The sequence below is a fragment of the Cyprinus carpio genome, chromosome B9, assembly GCF_018340385.1.
Source record: "Cyprinus carpio isolate SPL01 chromosome B9, ASM1834038v1, whole genome shotgun sequence".
Taxonomy (NCBI): Eukaryota; Metazoa; Chordata; class Actinopteri; order Cypriniformes; family Cyprinidae; genus Cyprinus; species Cyprinus carpio.
This window is the reverse complement of record NC_056605.1, coordinates 24,579,614-24,600,956: the sequence shown is the minus strand read 5'-3', so window position 1 is coordinate 24,600,956 and position 21,343 is coordinate 24,579,614. Positions and strand designations below refer to the sequence as shown.

The following is a 21,343-nucleotide window of genomic DNA, read 5'->3' as shown; positions in this document are numbered from 1 at the left end:
GAAATTACGGCTAATTATTACTATAAATTAGTTTTTTTTTTAAAATATAAATATATAAAGATCTATCTTAAAATTTGATCTGATATGTATTGTATTGGCATGAATTTGAATAATGTGTGATTTCCTCAGTATTTTCAAAAAGTACTTCACTGACATCACCAGCTCTTCATAGTTCTGACAGGATTCCAACTAGGTCAGTGCTGTACTTCTCTCTCCGGTCAGTAGAGGGGGCCCAAGAGAAGAATTACTGCCATTTAAACTGATGTCCACCCCAAATCTTTTTTTTAACATACAAATGAATTTGCCTGTAATAATTGTGACTCGTTTCTTACCTTATTCTTTCCCATTAGAAAAGTGTTTGAAAAAAATAAAATAAATAAAACTAAAACCATGTGGCCTATATAGGCTAAAGAACCAGTGAAGAGGCATAGAAGGATGTGTAAGGGACAGCACCCCAACAGTGATCACATGATCTAGAATACCTCAAAATAAACAAACTAATCATAATAAAGGCTTATTATCTTAATAATTACAATACTTTCTTATAACAAACGGTGTGAATAAATTATAACATGCCACGTGGTTTGGAATACCAGGTTGAATCCCAGTTTCTCCTCTTTCTTGCGTTCCTATAGATATCTAAATAGTGGAGATCACGCCAAACGCATTTTAAATGCACTGATAAGGCGTCTAATCGATTACCGAGTGGCACTGATAGATCCGTTTCTCTGAGTCAGCCGGTCGCTGCTGTCCGTCTGAAGATGGAGGAAGCAGGCGAAGGGAATCACTATTGCTGCGCGTCTATCGCACTGCAGTGGATACACAACATTTAGACGCTCCACATCAGAGGAGATGGATGAGTGGCACCCCATTCATTGATAAAGTTAAGCTAAAAACGTCCTCTGCGAACGTCAAGGTTTGTCCTTTCTTTGTTTAAAGGGTTTATGCGTCTGTGTATTCTGTGTTTTGACAGGTCCAGGACGCGTCCGGATCAGGGTGCGAATTATGGGGGAGTTTGACCCCACCTATTTAAGGGGTTGAAGCCCTCAAAACAGGTTAAAGAAAAAGGTGTGGGGTCTGTTTGTTCTTTTTACATGTAGTTTACGTATAAGTGCGTTTCTGCAGCGTTTTTAAACATCGTTTCAGTAACCAAAAAGTTACATTACAAGTTACAAGTCCGTATGTTACAAGTCAGAAAGCGCTAAATGTATCGCTTGCGAACAGAAATTAACCCAATCGCTAATTGAGGTAACCACAGCAACAGGTGATTGCTTTCGGTCCCGCGTAAAACAGATATTGCGTACAGTGTCCGGCGACTGTACAAGTAGCCGATTCGTCGCTAACAGTATGCGAATTGTTTAAAATACATACATACATAACTAGCCTACATACAACAATAAGGGAGAAAAAGTCTGACTATTTTTCTGGGCCCAATCGTTGAGATTTCCCATTTGAGTTTCGGCGCTAGCGCACATACAGAGATAGGCCTAATAGTAAACTCTAAATCTTAAAAAGTTTTTTTTTTTTTTTTTCTACAATCTATATATATATATATATATATATATATATATATATATATATATATATATATATATATATATATATAACAAGATTAAATAAATATATAAGACTTAATAAAGACTTACCAATCACAAATATATAACAAAAATAGGCTATATATATGTATAGCCTATTTTTGTTATATATTTGTGACTGGTAAATCTTTATTAACGTGAGTAATTCTGATAGCAGCTTACTTATTTTTTGTTGGCGATAAACAGCGATCAAATTGTTGCAATAGGTTATATATTTAGCGCACTCTAACTTATAAGCTAACTTTGTAGTTAACAAAAACGTTTTAAAATGCTTTTGAAACGCATGAGGAAAATAATGAGTTGCATACTTTTAAGACCCCCTCCCCCATTTTTTTTTAAATAATTGACACCCTAAACCCTCATAATCCGCGCTTTTATCAACATTTACGAGTCTTGTTTGTAAATAAAGGAATGATTCATTGCCGCATTTATTGCGCATTACGAGAAGTCATGACAACTCTTACAAGAGTACGCTTTTAAATTGATGAGAATTAGCCTACTATCGGTGTATGTGTCACATGAATACTGATACACTGAGCTGCACATGAAGCATATAGAAAACACGCACACAGTCATCCCACAACCTTTGACGAAGTGACAGACAGGTGGAAATATTGGGCTCTAAGCCTGTTGTAGGCAGTTCCCATCATTTCCTTATTTATGGCTTAATTCCCTTGGAACCGGTGGATCCAGTTGGGTATTCGCCCTAGCCTGACATCGATTTACTCAGGTGTTGAACAGGCGCAGGTTTCACTTCACTATGTCAAAGCAGTTTCAGATCAGAGGAAGAAATCTAATAGTTGAGAGGAAAGCGCTTAGACGCGTGTGAAATGGAAAAGCTGACGGGCTTGTTCGGCGCAAAGGAAGTCACCAAAACATACAAACCCAAGCTTGCTTCCTAACTTTTTTCTTCTTTTTTTTTTCGTTTTGGTGCAAGATCGTCCCCTGTTTGTGACCAATATGAACTCCAGTTGAACATGACAGTCATCAGAGGACTTCATCATCACAGTAGAGACTGAAAAGCCTCTGTCATTGGAAATAATCGATTGTTTTTACGCAAGGATTTCTTTGGACACTTATTTGCGTTTTCACAGGGGGGAGACCAAACAAAAAGGTAAAGGTTTCATTTTTAATTGTTAATACGTAGAGTCTTGTGGTTCAATTAAAGTCCGGAAAGACGTTTTTCAAGCTATAATGCTTATAGTCAATTACCCTTTTTTTGCCATTGTTTATTAATACTGCCACATAGCTAAAGTGACACATGTAAATCTTTATTAATATCCGTTTATGGGTCAATGATGTGACGCTAATTTTTGTCCGGGTCTCATAACTTCATAAGCACTACTTGAGTACACATAGTCTATAATGAACATGTTTTCAGTGTCTTAATTAAATTCATTTTGATATTTTTATCTCTTTATTCTTGGGGGGCTCGAAGTCAAAAATGTTTAGATAGTTCGGAAATTGTGAAAGTAACAAATAAATTAAAAAGTGTAATTACCGTTCTTGAAATTGCTGGTGTCATTAGCTTGGTAGTCTTTTATTAGTATTTATTTATGTATTGTTAAAAAAAAAAAAGAGTCAATTTTGAGATCATTAAAAAAAAAAAAAAAAAAAAAAGAAGTAATATTATTGTTTCAAAAAGTCAGTGTGGCATAACCAACAAGCAGGAAGCCATTTTGTTTTCATGTGACAACCATAAAACAGAGACCCCTGAAGACCCTCATGACTGTGATGATTTTTTTTCTTCAAATATTTTGAACTTTTTATGAATATATTTTATTTTGTTTAGGTCAGATAGATTAAGCCTAAGAATACGCCTCGATATTCCTCAAAAATGTTACATTTTCTTTATTTTGATTTGGAAGAATATAAGTTTAAGTATTAAATGTTATAAAGTGTCAGTCAAAATAACGATAATGTGGTGTAGAAAAGTATTTGAGAACTTCTTGAAGGTTATAACACATGACAATTTTAGAGTCATAAAATTGAATTCTTCATAGAAAGTTATATTTATTTTTTAATGTATGAAACCAACATCCAAAGAAAACATTTCTAAAAACAAAGTACATGTGGTTTGCGTTAAATTTTTAACAGTTCTCTTTTTTTCATTTCGGACATCCTTATTTGTCATTGACCCATATAGCACATATAACTTCCATTAAATCTCAAAGGAGTTTAATTAGAATTTTTTATTATTTTTTTTTTAACTAGGAAAGAGATATTACTTGTATGTCGACTGTTCATATTGAGGAATTAATAGGGGTTGGCAGTGTTGTGCTGTAGTGCTGGATGAAGGCTGTGTGTCGTGTATGCTGGGGCCCCTGGAGAAGTGCGGGGCCATACATTAAGGGCAACTTCACTCCTAATGCTTTGCATGACATGCTGTTCAGTGCATTGAATTTAAGGGCTAATTTATTCTTCTAATCTGGTTGTATTTCCATATCTAGGAACTGTAATTTGTGTCGTTTATTCCAGAAACTTTGATCTGGCTCAGAGTATCCATGTGCACTTTTGTGTAATGTCAAATTATTCCTCATGATTTATGGATGGAATTGTGCGATTCCTGACTTTATGAGGGCTAATTGGGTAGCAAAAAGCTAACTTTATAGTTTACTGATTTATCAGTTTTTAATGTTATGTGTGCACGTTATAGTTAATAATGCTTTTAAGACCGTGCATTTCCACAGGTCATTATGTAAGAGTGCAGGGCAGAGAAATTATTTTATAATTCTATTAATCAAACAGTTATTTTCTGTCTTGTGCATTTGCTTAGATTTTTTTAATCATCTGCGATTTAATGAAGCACAACAGTGAATGTTTACGTAATATTAAGCTACTTAATTGGGTTTCTTGATATTAACTTAATAGGTTTAGAAATACAATGCTTCAGCCAAATTTGTTTGTACAAATACTAATGTCAGTGCTTTATGAACTAAATCATAATTAGTTGTTAAACATTTTTTAAAAAAATATCAATTTTCTCTTTCCAAACTTGACCCAGTGCTTGTAAATGCCCTACTCTCTGGCATAAGTGAGGTTTTGTAAGGACTATTTTGGTCTAGGTCAAGAGATTATATTTTTACACATGTGCATGGAGCCATTTTTGCACTTTCTATGTCTGAGCAAAACGCAAGCAGCGTGCAGTAGCTCTTATTTATAATACTGTTCTAATAAACGTCATGGAATTTCTCATTTTATCTGTCATCACTAGTAAAAAAATTACATTCCTCCCAGTCCGTTCTAGAATATTAAACCAGTAAACACTTGTTAATGCTGTGATCAGTTGCCTTTGTAATATTTTGATGCAATTTTTTTGTAAATTATTTTTTCATATGACTTTGCTCTAATATAAGCCTTAGATTTATTGTTTTACTTTACTTAAATGAAAGCTGTGTAAGTTATAGAATATGTCATATCGTGGCAAAACGTGTTTCTGTCCAGCAGTGAGGTTGGTTTGAAATGATCTGATGGACGATATACATCAGATGAGGCATTACTGATTTTCGCAGCTCACTTGCTCTGTCCAAGCATTTAATTTTAGACTTATTTTTCAATAGAAGGACCTGAAACTCAGTGAAAATATGGCAATTTTCACACTTTGCATGCATCTTTTTTTTGCCTAACCAGGAAGTTGTCACTTCCCTAATACTTCACAAGACAATTTAGAAATGTTTTATATAAAATGCAATTAACTTTTTAGAGTATAAATGGAGGTAACAGAGTAATAGACAATAACAGACAGTTGCATTCAGTTCAGAAGAGCTCAAATTTGTAACAGAAATGTGTAACATTGTAACATTGAAGAGTCGTACATTCGTGTATTTCAGCACAGCAGCTTGTTTATGTTCCAGAGATACTGATTTGGAAATGAAAAATTGATTACAAAAACTGTCTACATTGAACGCCTAGTGTTTGGACCTTGGTGTTGTCAAATTATTATATAATTTCTTGGTCACTCATTACTTTTTAAATGACCTTCTTGTTCTTTACATTGAATTTCACTAGATGTAAAAAATATTCACTCTAATCACTTAAAGAAACCTGTACCAGTAATGTTTGTCAAATGTACATTTTTTATTTCAGTCATACAGAATCATTCATCTAATTTATAACTCAACTTCATTTTACAGTTCTGCCCCCTGAATATGGACATGGAGGCGTCGAATGGCTATATTGCAAGTAAGTAAGGTTTTTTGCATATGGCCATATTCAAGAAAATATGTTTTTAACACATAAAAGCATGTTGAAAGGCATTTTTGAGGGGGTTTATGCTTGTCAGGTTTATATAAAATGTGTCTTTATGAATTATGTCTATTGCATGGATTTTGTATTTTATTTGTTTCTATATTTCCTGAGTGTTGTTTACTGTAGAATTCTTTTATAGGAGAGACATTGAAATAGAAATAATAGCACAGTAATTGTTTAACTGTAATCAATCAAAGCACATACAGACCTAAAATAGTCAAGCAGTTCCGCCATCACAGTGATGTTATCATGTCACCTGCTTCTCTCATGCCTGGTTTATGTATAGCACACACTCCATTAGGTTTAGACTTTAGCGTATTGGTAATTGTCATTTTGCTCTGACTTCCGAAAATGAGATTCATATATATGGATCAAGGTTTATGAAGGAATGCTTTTGGGTTGGATAACCAGGTCATCTAAAAGCTGAACTTTTATGCATTGTAGACATAATTTGTTGCTTTATTTTGCATGTGTATTGATTTATTTTAGATATGCTATCTAAATCCAGCAGCACTGTGGGAGTTTTTCTGCAGCTGTAAAGCCAATTCTGCTTTATGAATATGTGCAGTAGTCAAGCACACGAGCTGACCCTAAGATCCCGTTCAAAAGCTAACTCTTGGCTCCTCTTGAGATTTGTTATCTGGACGGAGCTTCAGTACCTGGTGCGCATTGGTACCTTCAAGCCCGTTAACTCCCCTGGCAGATTCTCTCAGATGGAACATGCTGATAAAACGTCCCTCATCTAAAAATTCTTGCAGGTGTCTTGGAAAATGAAAAGTTTACAGTTTAACTTGGTTCCATGCACCTTTAAAGGCTTTTTCCTTTCTTAAAGGGCTTGTTATATTTAAAAACATGATTGAATGCCGATCCACACCTTGTTTTTGAATAGCATTATCTTTTTACTCTTTAGAGTAAAATATAACAAAGTGCTGCTGATTTTAAACTGTGTCTCAGACATGTCAAAGTGTCTTCAAAGCAATATTTTGCTTATTTTCACATCATCTATTCCTTTCTTACTAAAACCACTTAGTGATAGTTTTCCAAATTTGGGAATACTTGAACAGCAGCTTGGTGTCTGTTTCCTAAAAAAAAAAAAAAAAAAAAAAAAGAGAGTCTTAAGTTTGTCCATCTCAGATCGCAGGCTAATACTTCAGCCTTTTGTACACTAAACTGCTATTGATATGCTAATAAGACCTTGTCCCCTTCAGCTTGTCCTTTTAAACAAGAGCAGTTCAGTAGTGGCAGGTGGTGAGGAGCGTGAGTGGGAATGTGTTTTGTGTTTGATGTGGAAGGATGGTTTGGAGGTGTGTGGACGGACAGGATAAACCTGATCCACGCTCGAACTTTAGCATCTACGACATGCCACAACCAATCACTCTCTTTCCTGGGAGAAGCGATCCTGTTAAAGACTCAGTTTTTTTGTCTAGTATCGGCACTCTGGCACAGAACCTGCCTCCAAGCTCCACCCCCAGTACTGGAATAGAGCCGGCAGCAACCATGATGCACAAATCACTTCAATGTTCTAGCCGCTATTGAGTTTAATGATAATATTTGCATAGTTACCCAATCCTATGCATAACCAGCTCGATTTCAAACAGTTTCTGGTGAACTATGCAATGAAATGTAGCTTCTTTGTTTTCCTCCTGAACTTAAAGTCCACGTAAAATCCAATTTAACCATATTCATATGTATTATGTATCATATGATTCATGCGTGCATGAAAAAAAAAAAACTACTCATAATTTTTAGTTAAACTGAACTTTTTCCAGTATTCATCATCCACGTTTTGTGCTTCTACCAATATCTGATGAATAAAAATCTTCTTTTTTTTCTCTCACTGAAAATCCAGTTTCACTGTAAAATCATTATAGAAGTCACACGTGTTGCATTTCACGTTGACGTTAACCCGTGGGCCACTATTGAAAACACCCCCAATTATTTTCCTCATCGATCCACTAAAAAAAAAAGCGTATGGAACAGTCCATTCTGTAGGTTGCTGTTTGATTGGTATACACACAGCCTTAGCGAATGAGTGAATCGGGATCTGATTCTGACTCAGCAGTGGCACAGGCCAGACCTGTAGTCACTCCAGTAGTCTCCAAAGGGCCTACGGATTTTCAGCATGCATCACTACACGGGGGAAGATGGTAGCCTTATTAATATAAACCGTATGTTGTAGGCCGTCATTACAAGAGAGCTCTCGGCCCATCAACAATCATATGTGTGGGAATGTCAGTGTGATTTGTAGAACAAATTAAACAAAGTGGAATCATTTTAAAACTGTGAAAACCACATATTAATGTGCGTCAGAGATTGTTCATATGATAGCAGAGCCAAGCACAGACTGCAAGACTGGGAAGCTAGACCCAAAAAATGTATAATATACTACCAACCAGAAGTCAGTAAGACTTTTTTTTTTAAAGAAATTAATACTTTTATTCAGCAAGGATGCTTTAAATTGATCAAAAGTGACAGTAAAGACATTTATAATGTTGCAAACGATTTCTATTTCATATAAATTCTGTTCTTTTAAGCATTCTTTTTATCAGGGTTTCCACAAAAAAAAAAAAAAAAAATGTTTTCAACATTGATAATAATAATAAATGTTTCTTGAGCAGCAAATCAGCATAGTAGAATGATTTCTGAAGGATCATGTGACAGTGAAGACTGGAGTAATTATTTTAAATTGTAATAATATTTAGCAATATTACTGTTTTTACTATATTTTTGACTGAAGAAGCTGCATGTACTACATACTATAAATTCATCTAAAGACAAGTTTTAAAGACAAGCTGTAAGTCTTTAAACACACACAGGGTAATATACTTCAATCTTGTAGCATGCGCTTGGCATTGGAAATGATATTTATCATGGTTCGGTTTAGATGTCGGATAAGAGAGTGGTTTCAGTCGCTACTGTACAAGAGTTTAGTTTACTCTCACAGATCTCTTTTCCTGAGAACCTTTCTCAGGCTGGGAGGCCATCAGACACAGCGCTCTGTTATGGAAAATCCTCCCCTCAGCCGTCACTCAAATCGGAGTGGCTGCTTGTTTCCCGTTGCCAAGGGACTGCCGGTTACCTGAGATTTCCCTCAACTCCGGCCCCGTAACCCGAGACGGGCTTTGGGATTGTGTCATTGGCTGCGTCTCCCCGAGTTGCTCTCCCTGTCAGAATGACAGTGTCTGTCTGCCAGCATGACAGCACAGATATCTGTCGCCTGATGTACCTCAAAGGCCCTCATTTACTGATTCATTTACTTTAATCACAAATGCAAAACTTTTATAGGGCATGAAAGTTAAAATCGTTTGGAGATTGAAAAAGGACCTGTTGATTCACAAGAGCAACACAGGCAAATGAAACATTAAAAATGCCATGAATACAGTTTTAAAGCCCTTTGGCAGACTGACTCTGCTACACAACAAACCTGTTTGAAGGAGGGACTGACTAGATTTAGTACATTGGTTAGAGATATAACAGCCAGCTTAACTGTGACATCCAAGGTACTTTCCAGTAATAAACGCGGAGTTCAAGGAATGATCTAAGCCGCAATATCGCCCTTGGTGGCTGTGTGTATGCATAATGCAAGCATTAAGAGCCGTCTAATGTCGTTGCCGTTGTATTGAGTGTTTGGCTCTGAAGGGGTCAGTGGGTAACGGGATCAGGGAGCAGGAATCGCTCCCCCTGAGTTGATGCACTGAAGCCGTATTATTTCCCAAAGCCGGTGCGCAGTGGGTGCGGAGAGATGAGGAAATCCAATCTGAATCTTAAGGATGTGGCTGAAAGCTTAACAAGCTCTCCCCACATGAGATGATGGCACACCGTCTGTGTAAACTGAAGTGTTGAGCTGGTCACTGACCCTAGAGAAATTTCAGCTCTGGTAAAAGAGATGGGTGCTATTAAAAGCAGTTAGTGTATACAGTACCTGAAAACCATTAGATACTGTATGTTGCTCTCCTTTACCAAGTTATCAAAGAGTATTATGGAGGATCATAGAACATTTTAGATGGATATCTATTTTAGAGGGTTCAAATGTACAGAAAGTGAATATGAGCAGTTGTTGTGTAAATTAACCAGTCGAGTTGATTCAGTCAATAAATTTAGTAAAATACATAATAAAAATATGTACATATGATAGACATAATGATATACCTAAATAAAAGTTTATTATTTATTTCATTCATTTAAATAGACCACAGCTTACCTGAAAATAATTGTTAATTTAGTAACTGTTAAATTATATAAATTATATAAATATTTTATATGCATTATTACATTATGTCAGTATTTTTTACATTTTAGGTGGTATATTTGTATTTAAGTGAAAAAAGTGACGTGACATACAGCCAAGTATGGTGACCCATACTCAGAATTCATGCTCTGCATTTAACCCATCCGAAGTGCACACACACAGCAGTGAACAAACACACACCGTGAACACACACCCAGAGCAGTAGGCAGCCATTTATGCTGCGGCACCCGGGGAGCATTTGGGGGTTCGGTGCCTTGCTCAAGGGCAACTCAGTCGTATTGCCGGCCCGAGACTCGAACCCACAACCTTAGGGTTAGGAGTTAAACTCTCTAACCATTAGGCCACGACTTCCCCAACAAGTCAACATTATTTGAATTGTATGATAGAGTAAATAAAGAGTGAGACTGCAGTAGGAAATAGATTTAAATCTACATTATTTTAACTTCTATACAGTGACTAGTTGAACATGTTTCACTTCATATCTGTTGCTATGTTGTGTTGAACACTGTATTAGCTAATCAGCATCTCAGACCAGAACTGTAATAGAGTTTTGAACAGTAAATTAATTGCTGTAAAAAGTATAACCAGTATTCAGTACAAAGATTTACAGTTGAAAGTGTATTTGAGTGATAAATGACAGTAAGAAATAAATCTAGAAGTTTTTGTTGCAGTTATCCTTTATTCAGTTTCTTCTTTGACTGATAATCTCCAAGTGCAGCAGTTATGAAATGTCTTCCTTGAACTGTCTGCTTGTATAGATTTGAGTTCAGAGCTGCATTTAGCCACAATAGCTGCGCTGCCTGGAGCAAGGCAATGTCCTCAGTGCACTTGTTTCTGTCTGTCTCCTAGGTAACGGCGATTGCTCTCCCAGGAAGGAGAACTCGAAAATGCTGGTGGACCTGTCGACCAGCACACCCAATGGCCAACGTTCCCAAAGTCCTGATTCCCCTGCTGGTAAGTTGGCCCATCTTCTAACAAGTCCACTCCCAGCAATACCTGTTCTCATTTGACTTTTTTAGATGTGCTGCATTGATTAGATTATCTTAAAGGGATAGTTCACCCAAAATGATGTTTCTGTTATCATGTAGCCTACTTGCCCTCATGCGCTCTCAGACAAAAACATTACCTTAAGGTACAAAAGCTAAAAGGTATTCTTTAAAAGTACCATTTAAGGTACTATGTATGTACCATGGTGGCGGGTTGGGGGGGGGGGTAGACATTTTAGCATTTGTACCTTAGGGTACCGCCCCAGTGACAGCTTTGTACCTTTATTTTCCTGGGGAATGTGTTATTCCGAACCTTTATGATTTTCTTTCTTTTCGTGTAACACAAAAGATCATGACTGGAGTTTTTAAGCTTCAAAAAGGATGCACAATTTCATAAATGTAGGCCGTATGACTGTATCGAAAGTCTTCCAAATTATATAATATCTTTGAGGAAAAGCACACAATTTCAGTCATTATTCAATGAAAACATCTCTCACAAAGAGAGCTTAAGCAGAAGTAACAAACTCTGTTTTACAAGTGAATCGTTCTTTTGACTTTAAAGGAATAATTGATTCAGTTCATAAAAGTTGTTTTGAATGATTTGTTCATTTGAATCAACTCAATGACACATTGATTTATTTACAGCAGTTTTCATGTTAACAACTTACTAAGAAAGGAAGATTGTCAGTAAATGTTGAATTGACCTGTTTTTCACACAAAGCTTTCCTATAGCTTCAGAACATTTGAGATGTAGCACACAATATTTGTAGTGCTTTTACATCCTTTTTTATAGCTTGAAATAAGAGAGCAAATGCTGACAGAATTGTAATTTTTGGTTAACTATCCCTTTAGCCTTAGAATAAGAAGTACAGTATGTCACTTTCTATTGCAAAAGATCTGAAAAAGGAGAAATGAGTGAGCATCAGCTCACAAGGGAGAGAGGAAGGACCTTTATCTTGCAGTCTAAAAAATAGAAGTTGCAGCTTGATCTACGATATGATGGGATAGGCCCAGTCTGTGACCTGTCCCTTCCTCAAAATCAACTGGTGGTACGATGGAGGGCTTGTCAGCATGAGCTTGCATACTGAGAAAAGGGAAGCGCTCGCCACTGAAAGATGGAGGTGCAGACCATGATCCCAGATGGAGATTGTTCTTCTAGATAATTTATTGGTCATGTTGCACAGGACGTTGAGAAACATGTTACTGGGTAAAGAGAAGTCTAATCTACACATTTGGTTTAGTTAACCCCATGCATGCACTTGGAGGCGGAGGGATACACAGATTCGACTATATCTCAACTCAACTCCACTTTATTTATATAGCACCAATAAAAACAATGATTGTTGACCAAGGTGCTGTACAATCAATCAAATATCAATAACATTAACACTCAGAACAACATAAATTACAGCACAGAACAGAGCTAACATTGCACAATTAACTACAGTTAAAAGCCAGAGAAAAAAGATGGGTCTTGAGTTTGGCTGTAAACTCATTCAGTGTAGAGGCAGTTCTAATAGAAACCAGTAGGCTGTTCCAGAGTTTCGGAACAGCAACAGCAAAGGCTCGGTCACCTCTTCGTCCGAGGAACGTTTAATAGTCTCTGGTTGGAAGACCTAAGAGACCTTCCAGGATTGTGAGCAGATAATAAATCAGACAGATATACAAGAGTTAACCCATTCAGAGCTTTAAAAAACAGCAGCAGGACTTTAAAATCAATTCTATAATGAATTGGGAGCAAATGCAAAGATATTAATACTGGGGTAATGTGCTCTCATTTACGCACACCAGTAAGGAGCCTAGCAGCGGCATTTTGAAGTCGTTTAAGAGATGCTTGATTAATACCCATATAAAGGGAATTACAGTAACCGAGCCTCATTGAAATAAAAGCATGAATGACCCTTTCAAAGTCCTTAAAATAAATAAATGGTTTCACTTTAGCTAAGACTCTGAGATGGAAAAAAAAATTTACTAATCTGTTTGTCAAATTTGAGAGCACTATCAAAACAGGCCCCCAAATTATTCACTATGGGTTTCACACAGGAAGACAAATGGCCAAGATTTTCCAGGGGAGCTAGCAAATTCTGATGACTCAAAAACTATTATCTCAGTTTTGCCTTCATTAAGGTAAAGAAAATTTTTGCACATCCAGGCCTTAACATCAGCTAGACATGCCAGGAGAGCATCCAAACCCTTGTTATTAGATTCCAGGGGCAGATAGATTTGGGTATCATCTGCATAAAAATGAAAGGAGTCACCATGTTTCTTAAAAATTGACCCCAGGGGAAGCATGTACAAAGAGAACAAGATTGGAGCGAGAATAGAGCCTTGAGGGACTCCGCACGTAAGGGGAGCGGCATCTGAAGTAAATTCACCAACACTAACAGAGAACCTTCTGTTATTAAACTAGGATTCCATTGTCCTCATTTGTAAGTCGCTTTGGATAAAAGTGTCTGCTCAATGACTAAATGTAAATGTAATGTAAATGGATTGAAACCATTTGAGAACATAACCCTGAATGCCCACCCAGTGCGCCAAATGAGTAATCACAAAAAAGTGGTCAATTGTATCAAATGCAGCCTTCAGATCTAACAGCACTAACGCAGCAGATCTGGCAGCATCAAGAGTCAGTAAAATATCATTCAGAACTTTTACCAGTGCTGTTTCTGTAGAATGTTTTTTCCTAAAACCCAATTGGAACAATTTGAAAATATTGTTATTAAACAGAAAGCTCTGTAGTTGGTGAAAACCTAATTTCTCTAAAATTTTAGATATAAAATAGAGATTTGAGACTGGCATAAAATGAGTCTGCAGCACTGTTGGATCTGAATTAGGCTTTATAAGAAGTGGATGGACAGTGGCGTGCTTCATGTCATCTGGAACCATTGGCATTTCAAGGCAGCTGTTCGTAATCTTAAGTAATAATGAACAGTAGGCCTAATCACCTCAAAAATATGTTTAAAAAAATCGATGAGGAAGAATGTCATAGGAAGATCCAGAGGGTTTAAGCTGGCTTACAGTATCTTGTAGAGCAGGCAGAAGTACAGGCTCAAACTGACTCAAGGTTCTGGTAAAGAGTGGAGGGACAGAAGGATCTTGACAAGGAAAGGGAATATCTAACCTAATATGCCTTATCTTGTCCACAAACACATAGCCAAAGACTGCAAAGGTGAAATTTTCTGCAAAGGTGAAATTTTAATAGAAAGAGACTTGTTTTTTATGCATCTGACTATTTCGTTTTACTCTGCTTTTATCATGTTAGCCTGTTAGGCGATGGCTAGGGTGTATGTATCCTCAGCACTGAGTGCGTTTTGTTCTCATTCATCTTCTTTGATCAGTTGATGATGAGAATGCTAAAGGATTCTGTATGTTGTCCCGGCAACCATTTCAAGTTCATTCAGCTGCAGCCATCATAGACACTCCATAACGTGTATGCTGGAGCTGTTTTCTGGGGTCAGTAATTGACAGAATGGACACAGAAATTGGAAAAACATACGTCTCGTCACATTAAGGTAACAGCGTTCGATTGTGATGTGTTGACAGGATTGCACTGCATTTGCTCTAGGTATAGAGCAAGTTTTTCTTTTGTGCACCGAGGCTTGCCGCTGTTATTGCGAGTCATACGTGTTTCTTTGAAAGTGAGGATCTCTTGTGCAATATTAAGCAAGTACGCTTGTAATGCTTCGTTGGAAGTGCCAGTGGGTGAAGTGAGGGTTATCGTTGTGGCACTGCCACACAGCACTTATCTTTCAAAAGCTCTGTGAACCTGCATGTTATCGTGTGTAAACAGTTTCTTAACTGAGAGATTCAGACAGATGCTTTATATATTTGACAGTAATTTTAGTCTGTGTATAGCTTTACTTGGAAGGGATTTTCTAAACTGATTCGAATGGGATGGGGGTCTTATTAGTTGACACCAGGGTGAGATTGTGTATTGGATGATTGCGTTTCAGTAAGTCATGTGCTGTAAAATGTGCCATTTTTAAAAGTGTTTTAATTACCATTTTCTATATACCAATTATACCTAATTATTTTTGGAATAATTAAGATTTATATCTTATAATTAACATATATAGTTTGGAATTATTAAGATTTTTGAAAAAAGTATTTAATGCTCACAGAGGCTGCATTTATTTGATTAAAACTGCAGTAAAATCTGTAATATTTTGAAATTTTATTAGAATTTAAATAAACTGTTTTCTTTTTTAATATATATATATATATATATATATATATATATATATATATATATATATATATATATATATATATATATATATATATATATATATATATATAAAATGTTTAGATTTTATAAAAATTTATTCCTGTGATGGTAAAGATGAATTTTCAGCAGCCATTACCCCAATCTTTAGCATCACATGATCATCATTCTGATATGCTACAGTATATAATATAATATAATATAATATAATATAATATAATATAATATAATATAATATAATATAATATAATATGCTTAATGGATGAATTAATGGAGTTTACCTCACTTTCCCTTTAATTAATTTTTTTCTACATTCAGTAAGTTGAGAACTTGAGTCACCAGCTGTTAGAACTACAAGTTGGCAAAAAGGAGAAAATCCATAATGAGGTTGCACTAGGGAGCACAAAGACAAATTTAGCCTTACTTACAGTATTTAAAGGTCAATATAATCAGAAGAAGTCTAAAACTATGGGTAAATTGCCTTTGTAATTTTTTACCAAGATTGCTTGAGGAAAAAATGCTGTTCTGACAGATGACAAAGTATGTTTGTGAAACACACATTTACCTCCTCAGGGAAAACTAGTCCCATCCGAATAGTGTTTATGAGTGATATTGCTCAGTTGTGAGCATCTGTGAAGACTGAGAGCTGCTGACCTTTTTTTTAGGGGATCAGAGAGATTTCAGTCATACTCGCAGACTTTGACTCAAATCTAGTGAAGCAGCAGAGCGGTTTGCCTGAGGGACAACACTCACACAGACGGGAAAGACGAAGGTGACTCAAAGCTTAGTCTCAAGCTCTCACCCAGAGATTAAACTCACAGTAAAATTACAAACAGGTTTGTCAGGATGGCATAGAAAGCTGCCTGCTCTTTTTTCCACCTGTCGTGAAACCTGGAGAGTGTGCGTGGTTGAGACGGAAAACTTGAGGGCCGGGCTGTTGCGTGTTTACGTGTCGCTATGTGTTTATATGTCCCTTTGCATGTCTATTTTTGTCACGCTCTGTGTGTCTGCGCGTGTGGGGGTGGCCTCCCTGGAGGTGCTCGACAGCCTGCGCGCTGCGATAAATGGAGAGGCCCGCTCAGTCCAGACCAAAGCGCTGGCCCACCTCCGCTACACTGTCTCCCACTGTCAGTCATGTAGAACTCCACCTGCCCACCGTTTGCCTCGCTACACTAGAGACTACAGCTGCGTCTGCCTTTTTTTCCTGTTTGCTATCCTCCCGATGCTGTTATCGTGTTGGAGGACAGATTTCTTGGTCACTGTGCTGTCATAGTAACCAGTGATTTCAAAAGAGTTGCAATTCACACTTCAGTTCTTGATCATGTGTATGGAAACTACTGTAGCGCGTTCAGTGGGCGATGAAGTCTGACTTTTGTGTTTTGTAGTGTGTGAAAACTCGTTTAAAAGCTTGAATGTTTTCTTACAGCACGCACAATCAAACAAGAGGAAGGTACTGAGGAGGAGACGGAGAGAAGGCCCGATGAGGCGGGACACAGCGGTGAAGAAGGCTCTGGATTGGAGGAGCCCATGATTGACAGCCCAAATAACTTACAAGATGCTGGGCAAGGAACAGAAGTGCAGAGTGAGACTGGGATAAGACTGCCAAATGGTAAATATAATGGTAAATATATTCATAATATATACTTAAAAAAATGAAATGACAATACTTTTTTCCCCCAAATGTGTACACACACACACACACACACACACACATACACACACACACACATATATACATATATATAAAGCCTGGACATGGGTACCTTCTAAAGTGAAAATATATCTTCTAGGATTGCTCTCATTAAAAATGTCTTTAGCTAAGTATTGGTGTTTGTGAGAACTTGAGCAACTCAACATACATTATCATACTCATAAATGTGTGGTAACCCTAAATAACATGAAAGTTTAAGAAAAAATATATTTGTTTATATTAATAAAAGATAAATATATTTATATTTTATAAAAGAAAAATGTATGTAAATGTACGGCACCATAATCCAACAATTTGAAGTGCAAATGATTTGCCTAAATTCATTGTGACACTTCTCAAGTAAGTTTCGACAGAACACATTTCACTGACTTCCCATTAAAATAGCAAAACCCTTTCGTGACCAAGGCTTGTCACTCATGCGTTCTTCCTTTTTTCTGTGTTAAAAGGGTGTGGAGCGGGTAGCTGTTCTGTAAGAAGACAATAGTTAAGACTAGGAGTTATTCTCAGGGAAAACATCCCAGGAATCCTCCACAACCTGTTCCCAAGCCCAGGGCTGACGTTGATACTGCCAGACAACACTCTAACAGTACAGGGTCATATTTCACTGAGAAAACGTTTAACTAATTAAGCCACAGCAACATCCCAACGCTCACCGTGGGGTTAGAGAAACCGATGATTGAAATTTCGGTGTCCATCAGATGTATGTTTTAGAGTCACAGGCTATATTTAGAGCAGGTGCTCACGCGGCAGGTCTAATGCATGAGTAATCCAATTAATTCAACATAATTAGGTTCACAATTAACAAAACCTGAAAATTCTATCTGATAGATTTAGAATAGTCATAGCTGTTAAAGATATTTTTAGATCCTTTAGATTCTTTGGAGTGCTCATCTGGTGGCAGTGGCAATGATGGAGGTCACATGATATCATTTATGCGATACTATGTTTAAACATGAGCTAGTGCTCATTGTTCTTTGGTGGCAGTATAGCTGGGTGATACTTTGAAAATTTATATATAATTAATATTTTTTAATAAATGTAATGAATTTATGTAACTGTGTGTATATTAGCTTAAAAAGGTTTAATACGGCTAATTATTTTCAATCAGAGAAACATCATTTGAAGAAAACTTTCATTTTAGTCAATTAAACTCAAAATTTATGTATAATTAAGAAGGAAAAGGCAGTAAAAATCTAGATAATATTCAAGACATGCCTTCATAATATTTTTTTTAATTAAATAAAAATACACTACCATTAAAAATGTTGGTACAGTAAGATTTTTTTAAAAATGTATTTGAAAGAATCTCTTGTTCACAAAGGCTACATTTATTTGATCAAAAATACAGTGAAAACAATAATTTTGTGAAACATTATTACGCTTTAACATAGATGTTTTTTGTGTTAATATATTTAAAATGTATTCCTGTGACGGCAAAGCTGAATTTTCAGCAGTCATTGCTCGAGTATTTATTTTCACATAATCCTTCAGACATCAAAATATTCTTATTTGATGCTCAAAAATGTCTTATTATTTCAAAAGAACAGAAATTGATACATAAAATAAAAAATAAATCTTATAAATCTAGAAATCTTGTAAAATTGTACGTGGATTTACAGTCATGTTTGATCTATGTAACATACATCATTGCTACAAAATAATATTTATTTAAAAAAAAAAGCTTTTGATTAGTACTGTATGTCATTAATTTTAAATAAATTGTATTTATATTCATCAATATAAACAGCAGTGTGTACCTACGCAAATGCCTTGAGATTTTTTGTCAGTTTTTATGGGTGATGACAAGTGACTCTTTGAAATAGTGTTTTGAATCAATTCATTGAATCAGTTTGAACCAGTTTATGAAAATGAATCAAACTCCATATTTAGGATATGCAGACATTTTGGTTTAAGAAATGAGTTTATGGTTGTATACATTTTAACTAAGAGTGAGTTATGGTGCACATGAGTCATTTAAATAGACTGATTTGTGTAAATGCATTTTACAAATCTTACACCATTTTTTCCACTGAAGTTTATAGCAAAGGCACTATTGAAAAGTCTTAATGTTGCTTCATTTTTATATTCAATATATCGTCCAACCTCGAGTGGAAACAGCCGTCCCTGCATGTGCTGTGTGGTGAACAGTCTATATAAAGACAGCTACACTGAAAACACTGCAGTATTTATATGGTTTTTAACATTAGCATGTGTCTCTTGTTCGTGACTCTGTTCGTCCTCTGTCCATCAGGTGACCGGCCGTTCCAGTGTAACCAGTGTGGGGTTTCATTCACTCAAAAGGGCAACCTACTGAGGCACGTCAAACTCCACACGGGAGAGAAGCCCTTCAAATGCCCGTTCTGCAGCTACGCTTGCCGCCGCCGCGACGCCCTGACTGGACATCTGCGCACACACTCAGGTCAGGCTCCCACAACTCTATGCAATTGCTATAAGAAGACACATCTATGGGAGGTAGTGCGGTATTAATGTGTGTCATAGCCTACAAAACGATTGCGGTTCTGTGACCACAGCTGACATGCTCTGGAAAAACTGAGCAGAGCTGTTCTGTCCTGAGGGACGTGCATAGAGAAGCCTAGCAAACACTGCGGTTAGGCCACCTAGGACATGCTACTGTGTTGCCTGCAAGTCTTGCACTCCACCAAAGGAAATGCTCTCTGTCAACCAAAGGGAAGTGTCGCTTTGGTGAAGCATCACTCTCTAACCCACTTTCATATCAGCCCACCATCAGTTGTCTAGTCCTCATCGTTGAAGATCCGGGTCATATGATACCAGTCAGGGACAGCTTGGTTAAAATGCACAGGGAGAGCAGGAGCGACCTATCACTCTCATCGTGTTTTGCTGCCTTTCTTCGTCTTTTGTCATTTCCTGTTTTGCAGCTCTAATCACAGCACAGGGATAGCGCAGTTTTTAGGCCAGGCAGCTGATGTCTGTGGTGTCCTGTTTTTGTGGGCAGAATTTATGAAATAATTCTTAAAGACATAGCTACATTTTGGTTTCACATATTCGCTGAAGGCAGCGGGGTTTTTTAGGGCTGATGACCACCATGTGTTTTTGTTCACACAATCGACAGAATTTCTGTTTCTCATGATGCTGTATTAAAAATTGTTTGATCTAAATATTTGAAGTTACCCCTTTGATCTTTAAATTGATACAATTGTATATTAAATACACTCCCGTTGTTAAGATTTTTTTATGTTTTTGTTTCATTTATTTGATTAAAAATACTGTAAAAAAAATAAAATATTTTTTACAGTTCACAAAAACTGTTCTCTATTTTAATATATTGTAAAATGTAATTTATTCCTGTGATGCAAAGCTGAATTTTCAGCAGCCATTACTCCAGTCTTCAGTGTCACATCCTTCAAAAATTGTTATAATTTGCTGATTTTGGTAGTTCAAAAAACAACATTTATTTCAGATATAATATTTTGTAACACTATAAATGTTTTTTATTTAATTCGTCGTTACTGAATTTTTTTTTAAAAGTACGAATACGGTCTTGCTGACCATAAACTTTTTAATGGTAAATTGTTTCTAAGCATTAATTTCTTTACAAAACATTTAAATGTAAAACTTTTTTGATCACTAAGTACTTCCATTTGTCTTATTTCATAGCTATGATGACTTTACTGTTATTCGATCGTTGTCATGATACAGAACGAGTAGGTGTATCCAGCCTAGTAGTATAGATTCTCCATAATTTAATAGCTAACTATGCAAAATTTGTGGTGTGTGTGTGTGTTGTGGTCTATCATATTGATATCAAATGTCAGTGCAAGAACTTTTACCACCAAAGCCTACGCACCAAACTACCTCGGTATATAAACGTTTGTGGCCGATGAGAGTCATTAACTCATTTGCACATCCTTTTCTAAAGGCATTGTAAGGAGATGCCACAAGAAAGCTTTGTTCTACCACAGTGTGAGACGTGTAGTTTTTGCTGGAGTAATTTTAAGGAGTAACCCAATCAGCAATATCGCCCAGGGCAGTCTTGCCCTTTTTGCCGTAAGTCCATCCCCGCTCCTTGATGACCCGTCCGCCTTCCCGCCAGCAACCTCAGTTGGAATGGAATGCGAGTGACTTAGCAGGTCTGACGGCTTCTTGTGCAACAGGTGCCACATGAAAGGTCCTTTCCTCTCTGGCCCTTGGCAACAGAAGGATTGGTGGCAAACAGCCCAGGAAAGTTAAAAGGGAGTAAAAACGTGCAAAACATTGGCTATCTGATCGTTGATAAACGGCTGTCGCTGAAATCCATATGCATGCACGCAGACCACAAACGTGCTCTAAAAGCTGAAACTGAAACAGCAT

General features: G+C 36.6%; 1 protein-coding gene across 4 annotated transcripts in view; it reads left to right on the top strand.

The window, feature by feature from the left end:
* Positions 1-647: 647 nt before the first annotated feature.
* Positions 648-21,343, top strand: part of LOC109051733 (zinc finger protein Helios-like) — a 29,011-nt gene continuing 8,315 nt past the window's right edge. The window contains exons 1-7 of one of the 4 annotated variants that reach the window (XM_042731736.1): positions 648-884; positions 974-1,068; positions 2,533-2,709; positions 5,729-5,777; positions 10,942-11,046; positions 16,730-16,924; positions 19,266-19,433. In XM_042731736.1, the coding sequence (XP_042587670.1) occupies positions 5,744-5,777; positions 10,942-11,046; positions 16,730-16,924; positions 19,266-19,433 (502 nt within the window). In that variant the 5' untranslated portion in view covers positions 648-884; positions 974-1,068; positions 2,533-2,709; positions 5,729-5,743. Of the gene's footprint in view, positions 885-973; positions 1,069-1,820; positions 2,710-5,728; positions 5,778-10,941; positions 11,047-16,729; positions 16,925-19,265; positions 19,434-21,343 lie in introns of those variants that run through there. The other 3 variants (XM_042731737.1, XM_042731738.1, XM_042731735.1) reach the window with 3 other exon arrangements.